Raw genomic sequence first — 7,123 nt, 5'->3', positions numbered from 1 at the left:
GCTGCTTCTCTGGTAGCTTCTCTGGTAGCCCCGCACCCAACCCAACTGGCCACATCTCACACCCTGCAGACTCCAGCCCCTCTCCGGCCCTCCCTGATTGCCCTTTCTTGAGCCTTCGCACTTCCCGGCCCCTGAAATCAATCAATCAATCAATAGTATTTATTGCGCCCTTACTGTTTGCAGGACACTATACTGAGCGCTCGGGAGAGTACACCATTCTGGAAGCCCCCGCACTAAACACTGCAGGGACCGCACAGTAGCTATTTAAGACACATGGCTTCTAGCCCTTAAGGGGCCTATAGTCTACAAGGGGGAGGACAGACGCAGAGAAAAATCAACAAGAACTTCAAAATTACATCTGAAACTGCACAATTCCGGGGTGAACAGGAGAAAGGAAACTATGAAATACTGGATTTTAGACTGTGAGCCCACTGTTGGGTAGGGACTGTCTCTATCTGTTGCCAGCTTGTACTTCCCAAGCGCTTAGTACAGTGCTCTGCACACAGTAAGCGCTCAATAAGTACGATTGATTGATTGATTGATTGATTGATTGGATTTTTGCCCTTTGTTCTTTTAATCCTAAATGCCCCGGCGGCCTGCCAATGGCCAAAATGGCCATAACCTTCCCAGTGCTCCAAAGTGAGACAGGGGTTTCTGCCCACCCAGGGGAGCATCTTGTCCACCCCTGTATCTCTGGGAGGGAGAGGGGACTTGAACTCGGTTCCAAAATTTAGCAGGAGGGAAGAAGTTGCTATAACTCTAAGGCCACCGTCTCCCGTGAACTCCTAAAACCACTGGGGCCCCAGCAGTTTTTATTGGAAATCCAATAATTGGGGATCAATAGGACGGGTGAAGGGAGGGGAAGAGTGAGGAAATCTGAGAACTTGGATGTGCTGTGTGTGCAAACAGTCTATCTCCTAAGGTCTGACAATTCCTCTGAGTTAATAGCTGCCTGGATGATTTAGGGTTAGACTAGGCCAAGGGGGTTGGATTCCCTGCTTCAGCCTGCATCTCTAGGGCCAGTGGCTGGCTTTCGGTGTGGGACCTCTGTAAGGACCATCTCTATATGTTGCCAACTTGTACTTCCCAAGCGCTTAGTACAGGGCTCTGCACACAGTAAGCGCTCAATAAATACGATTGATTGATTGATTGATTGATTGGATTTTTTCCCTTTGTTCTTTTAATCCTAAATGCTCAGGCAGCCCGCCAATGGCCAAAATACGATTGAATGAATGAATGAATGAATGAATGAATGAATGAATGAAGTCTCTTATCGGGACACCCCTGGAAGGATTTCAGATCAAATTTCAGAAGCTGGATGGATTAGTGGTGTCTCACTATGTGTCAGGCACTGGGGCGTGTCCTGACGGGCTGGGGCCAGTAGGGGGCGGGGCCTGTCGGGCGGGGGGTGTCCTGGCGGGTTGGGGGCGGGGCCTGTCGGGTTGGGGGCGGGGCCTGGCGGGTTGGGGGCGGGGCCTGTCGGGGCTGGGGGCGGGGCCTGGATAGCGGGGGCGCGTCTTTGTCGGGCTGGGGGCGGAGCCTGGCGAATGGGGGCGTGTCCTATCGGACTGGGGCGGAGCCTGGCGGGTTGTGGGCGGAGCCTGGCGATTGGGGGCGTGTCCTAGCGGGTTTGTGGGGCGTGTCCTTTTGGGCTGGGGCGGAGCCGGACGGGCTGGGGGCGTGTCCTTGGGGGAGGGGGCGGGGCCTGAAGGACGGGGGCGGGGCCTTGGGTGCTGGGGCGGAGCCGGACGGGCTGGGGGCGTGTCCTGGGGGCTGTGGGTGGAGCCTGACGGGCTGGGGCGTGTCCTGGAGGGTTGTGGGCGGAGCCTGACGGGCTGGGGCGTGCCCTGGAGGGTTGTGGGCGTGTCATGGAGGATTGTAGGAGGAGCCTGACGGACTGGGGGCGTGTCGTGCCGGGTTGTGGGCGGAGCCTGACGGGCTGCGGGCGTGCCCTGGCGGGTTGTGGGCGGGGCCTGACGGGGTGGGGGCGTGTCCTGGAGGTTTGTGGGCGGGGCCTGGCGGGCTGTGGGCGGAGCCTGACGGGCTGCGGCGTGCCCTGGCGGGATGTGGGAGGGGCCTGGCGGGTTGTGGGCGGAGCCTGACGGGCTGCGGGCGTGCCCTGGCGGGTTGTGGGCGGAGCCTGACGGGCTGCGGGCGGAGTCTGACGGAGGTGGGGGCGTGTCCTGGCGGGTTGTGGGCGGGACCTGGTGGGTCGTGGGCGGAGCCTGACGGGGTGGGGGCGTGTCCTGGCGGGTTGTGGGCGGAGCCTGGCGGGCTGGGGCGTGCCCTGGCGGGCTGGGGCGTGCCCTGGCGGGTTGTGGGCGGGGTCTAGCGGGATATGGGCGGGGCCTGACGGGGTGCTGGCGGAGCCTGGCGGGTTGTGGGCGGGGCCTGGCGGGATGTGGGCGGGGCCTGGCGGGGATATGGGCGGGGCCTGGTGGGGGCGTGTCCTGTGGGGTCGTGGGCGGAGCCTGGCGGGTTGGGGGGCGGAGCCTGGAGGGTTGTGGGCGGAGCCTGACGGGGTGTGGGCGTGTCCTGGCGGGTTGTGGGCGGAGCCTGGCGGGCTGGGGCCTGCCCTGGCGGGTTGTGGGCGGAGCCTGACGGGCTGGGGCGTGCCCTGGCGGGCTGGGGCGTGCCCTGCGGGTTGTGGGCGGAGCCTGACGGGGTGGGGGCGTGTCCTGGCGGGTTGTGGGCGGGGCCTAGCGGGCTGGGGCGTGCCCTGGCGGGTTGTGGGCGGGGCCTAGCGGGATATGGGCGGGGCCTGGCGGGGTGTTGGCGGAGCCTGGCGGGTTGTGGGCGGGGCCTGGCGGGATGTGGGCGGGGCCGAGCGGGTCGTGGGCGGATCCTGGCGTGTTGTGGGCGGAGCCTGGCGGGCTTGGGCGTGCCCTGGCGGGATGTGGACGGGGCCTGGGGGGATGTGGGCGGGGCCTGGTGGGGGCGTGTCCTGTGGAGTCGTGGGCGGAGCCTGGCGGGTTGGGGGGCGGAGCCTGGCGGGTTGTGGGCGGAGCCTGACGGGGTGTGGGCGTGTCCTGGCGGGTTGTGGGCGGAGCCTGGCGGGCTGGGGCGTGCCCTGGCGGGTTGTGGGCGGAGCCTGACGGGCTGGGGCGTGCCCTGGCGGGTTGTGGGCGGAGCCTGACGGGGTGGGGGCGTGACCTGGCGGGTTGTGGGCGGAGCCTGACGGGGTGGGGGCGTGACCTGGCGGGTTGTGGGCGGGGCCTGCTGGGGTGTTGGCGGAGCCCGGTGGGTTGTGGGAGGAGCCTGACGCGGTTGGGGGCGTGACCTGCCGGGTTGTGGGCGGAGCCTGGCGGTTTTGTGGGCGGATCCTGGCGGGATGGGGCGTGCCCTGGCGGGTTGTGGGCGGGGCCTGGCGGGCTGTGGGAGGGGCCGAGCGGGTCGTGGGCGGGGCCTGGCGGGCAGGGGCGTACCCTGGCGGGTTGTGGGCGGGACATGGCGGGATGCGGGCGGGGCCTGGCGGGATGTGGGCGGGGCCTGATGGGGGCGTGTCATGTGGGGTCGTGGGCGGAGCCTGGCGGGTTGGGGGCGGAGCCTGTAGGGTTGTGGGCGGAGCCTGACGGGCTGGGGCGGGGCCTGGCGGGGTGGGGGAGGGGCCTGATGGGGGCGTGTCATGTGGGGTCGTGGGCGGAGCCTGGCGGGTTGGGGGTGGAGCCTGGCGGGTTGTGGGCGGAGCCCGACGGGGTGGGGGCGTGTCCCGTGGGGTCGTGGGCGGGGCCTGACGGGCTGGGGCGTGCCCTGACGGGCTGGGGCCATGTCCTGGCGGGTTGTGGGCGGGGCCTGACGGGGTGGGGGCGCGATCTGGCGGGTTGTGGGCGGGGCCTGGCGGGTTGTGGGAGGGGCCGAGCGGGTCGTGGGCGGGGCCTGGCGGGCTGGGGCGTGCCCTGGCGGGTTGTGGGCGGGACATGGCGGGATGCGTGCGGGGCCTGGCGGGTTGTGGGCGGAGCCTGACGGGGTGGGGGGCGTGCCCTGTGGGGTCGTGGGCGGAGCCTGGAGGGTTGTGGGCGGAGCCTGACGGGCTGGGGCGAGCCCTGGCGGGATGTGGACGGGGCCTGGGGGGATGTGGGCGGGGCCTGGTGGGGGCGTGTCCTGTGGGGTCGTGGGCGGAGCCTGGCGGGTTGGGGGCGGAGCCCGACGGGGTGGGGGCGTGTCCCGTGGGGATGTGGGCGGGGCCTGACGGGCTGGGGGCGTGTCCCGGCGGCGTGAGCCGGAGCGGCGCGGGCTGTCAGGCGGCTGTGTCCGGAGCGGGCGCGCTGCAGGTGGGCGCGCGGGGGAGGAAGGGAGGGCGGAGCGGGGCGGGCGGAGCGGAGGGGAGCTGCGGCGGGTCCCGCGGGCCCGGAGGACGGGAGGACGGGCGGGAGGACGGGCGGGCGGAGCCTCGGGGCCGCCGGGGACGGCTCGGAGCGCGGCAGGGCGGCAGGGCGGGCGGAGGGCGGACGGGCGTCCTTGGCTCCAGGTCAAGGGGAACCAGGCGAAGGCTTTTATTTTATTTTGTTAGTATGCTTGATTCTGTTCTCTGTCTCCCCCTTCTCGACTGTGAGCCCGCCGTTGGGTAGGGACCGTCTCTATCTGTTGCCAGCTTGGACTTCCCAAGCGCTTAGTGCAGTGCTGTGCACACCGTAAGCGCTCAATAAATACGATTGATTGAAGTCTCCCCACGTTGCTATTCGTTGGCATCTGCTAAGCGCTTACCGCGTGCCGAGCACTGCGCTAACCGCTCGGGTGGATCCAAGGTCGTCAGGTTGGGGCTCACAGTCTTCACCCCCGTTCGACAGACGAGACGACTGAGGCCCGGAGAAGGGAAGTGACCGGCCCAAGGTCACACAGCTGACGAGTGGCGGAGCCGGGATTAGAACCCGTCACCTCCGGCTCCCCAGCCCGGGCTCTCTCCCCACATCCACAGTCTATTTATTTTATTTCGTGAGTATGTTTGGTTTTGTTCTCTGTCTCCCCCTTTTAGACTGTCTCTAGATGTCGCCAACTTGGACTTCCCAAGCGCTTAGGACAGTGCTCTGCACACAGTAAGCGCTCAATAAATACGATTGATTGATTGATTGATCCTCTCTTCAAGGCCCTACTGAGAGCTCCCCTCCTCCAGGAGGCCTTCCCAGACTGAGCCCCCTCCTTCCTCTCCCCCTCCTCCCCCTCTCCATCCCCCCCATCTTACCTCCTTCCCTTAATAATGGATGGAGAGGGGGACGAGGGGGAGAGGAAGGAAGGGGCTCAGTCTGGGAAGGCCTCCTGGAGGAGGTGAGCTCTCAGTAGGGCCTTGAAGGGAGAATCATTATTAGGGCCATCATTATTATTATTATTACAAGTCAGCAATAGAGACAATCCCCGCCCGCAAAGGTTTTTGTTAATTAATTTATGATGGCATTTGTTAAGCGTTTACTATGTGCGAAGCACTGTTCTTAGCACTGAGGGGGGATACAAGGTGATCCGGTTGTCCCACGTGGGGCTCCCAGTCTTCATCCCCATTTTCCAGATGAGGTCACTGAGGCTCAGCGAAGTGAAGTAACTTGCCCAAGGTCACACCGCAGACCTGTGGCGGAGTCGGGATTAGAATCCAGGACCTCTGACTCCCAAGCCCAGGCTATTGCCACTGGGCCACCGTGCTTCTCAACGCTGTTAAGCGCTTACTACGTGCCAAACCCTGTTCTAAGCGCTGCGGGGGGGACATACGAAGTGATGAGATTGGATTCAGTCCCTGTCCCACATGGGGCTCACAGTCTCAACCCCCATTTTACAGATGAGGGAAAGGAGGCCCAGAGAAGTGGAGTAATAATGACGGTATTGGTTATGTGCTATCATCATCATCATCAATCGTATTTATTGAGCGCTTACTATGTGCAGAGCACTGACTGTCTCTATATGTTGCCAATTTGTACTTCCCAAGCGCTTAGTACAGTGCTCTGCGCACAGTAAGCGCTCAATAAATACGATTGATGATGATGATGATGTACTAAGCGCTTGGGAAGTACAAATTGGCAACATCTAGAGACAGTCCCTACCCAACAGTGGGCTCACAGTCTAAAAGGGGGAGACAGAGAACAAAACCAAACATACTAACAAAATAAAATAAATAGAATAGATATGGACAAATAAAATAAATAAATAAATAAATAAATACATATGGGCCCAGCACTGTTCTAGGCGCTGGAGTGGAGTGAGTTGTCCAAGGCCACAGAGCAGGCCAGCGGCAGAGGCGGGATTAGAACCCAGGACCCCACGCCTCGCAGGCCCGGGCTCTCCCCATTGGGCCGTGCTGCTCCTCGTCCTGTGCCCCGACTCCCCCTGTACCGCAACCGGCTTTTATTATTATTATTATTATTATTATTATTATTATTATTATTATTATTATTATTGTTGTTGTCGTTGTTGTTGTATTTGTTACGCGCTTACTACCACTGCTAATAATGACATTTATTAAGCGCTTACTTTGTGCAAAGCACTGTTCTAAGCGCTGGGGAGGTTACAAGGTGATCAGGTTGTCCCACGGGGGGCTCACAGTCTTAATCTCCATTTTACAGATGAGGTCACTGAGGCACAGAGCAGTGAAGTGACTTGCCCAAAGTCACACAGCTGACAATCGGCAGACCCGAGATTTGAACCCATGAACTTTGGCTCGCAATAATAATAATATTGGTATTTGTTTAGTGCTTTCTATGTGCAGAGCACTGTTCTAAGCGCTGGGGAGGTTACAGGGTGATCAGGTTGTCCCACGGGGGGCTCACAGTCTTAATCTCCATTTTACAGATGAGGGAACTGAGGCACAGAGTAGTGAAGTGACTTGCCCAAAGTCACACAGCTGACAATTGGCAGAGCGCGGACTTGAACCACCAGGCACTGTTCTAAGCGCTGGGGAGGTTACAAGGTGATCAGGTTGTCCCACGGGAGGCTCACAGTCTTAATCCCCATTTTACAGATGAGGTCACTGAGGCACAGAGCAGTGAAGTGACTTGCCCAAAGTCACACAGCTGACAATTGGCAGGGCAGGGATTTGAACCACCAGGCACTGTTCTAAACGCTGGGTAGGTTACAAGGTGATCAGGTTGTCCCACGGGGGGCTCACAGTCTTAATCCCCATTTTACAGATGAGGTCACTGAGGCA

The 7,123-nt window shown here is 61.7% G+C and overlaps 1 protein-coding gene across 1 annotated transcript; it reads right to left on the bottom strand.

Moving 5' to 3' along the window:
* Positions 1-280: 280 nt before the first annotated feature.
* On the bottom strand, positions 281-3,919 carry LOC119928740 (basic proline-rich protein-like). Its single transcript, XM_038747257.1, has 3 exons — positions 2,804-3,919; positions 1,499-2,471; positions 281-303 (listed from the first exon to the last, which is right to left on the bottom strand). Exons 1-3 carry the CDS (start codon positions 3,917-3,919, stop codon positions 281-283), a joined length of 2,112 nt encoding a protein of 703 aa, XP_038603185.1.
* Between the last annotated feature and the right edge of the window lie 3,204 nt (positions 3,920-7,123).

The sequence above is a fragment of the Tachyglossus aculeatus genome, chromosome 5 (assembly GCF_015852505.1).
Source record: "Tachyglossus aculeatus isolate mTacAcu1 chromosome 5, mTacAcu1.pri, whole genome shotgun sequence".
In the NCBI taxonomy this organism is placed as follows: domain Eukaryota; kingdom Metazoa; phylum Chordata; class Mammalia; order Monotremata; family Tachyglossidae; genus Tachyglossus; species Tachyglossus aculeatus.
This window is presented reverse-complemented; position numbering and strand designations above follow the sequence as displayed.

Coding starts and splice junctions, on each gene's coding strand:
- LOC119928740 (XM_038747257.1), bottom strand. CDS start 3,919: ATGTCCCGCCCACAACCCGCCAGGGCACGCCCCAGCCCGCCAGGCCCC. Junction 2,472..2,803: donor CCCCGCCCACATCCCGCCAG/GCCCCGCCCACA, acceptor CCAACCCGCCAG/GCTCCGCCCACGACCCCACA. Junction 304..1,498: donor GACGCGCCCCCGCTATCCAG/GCCCCGCCCCCA, acceptor TCCCCCTTGTAG/ACTATAGGCCCCTTAAGGGC.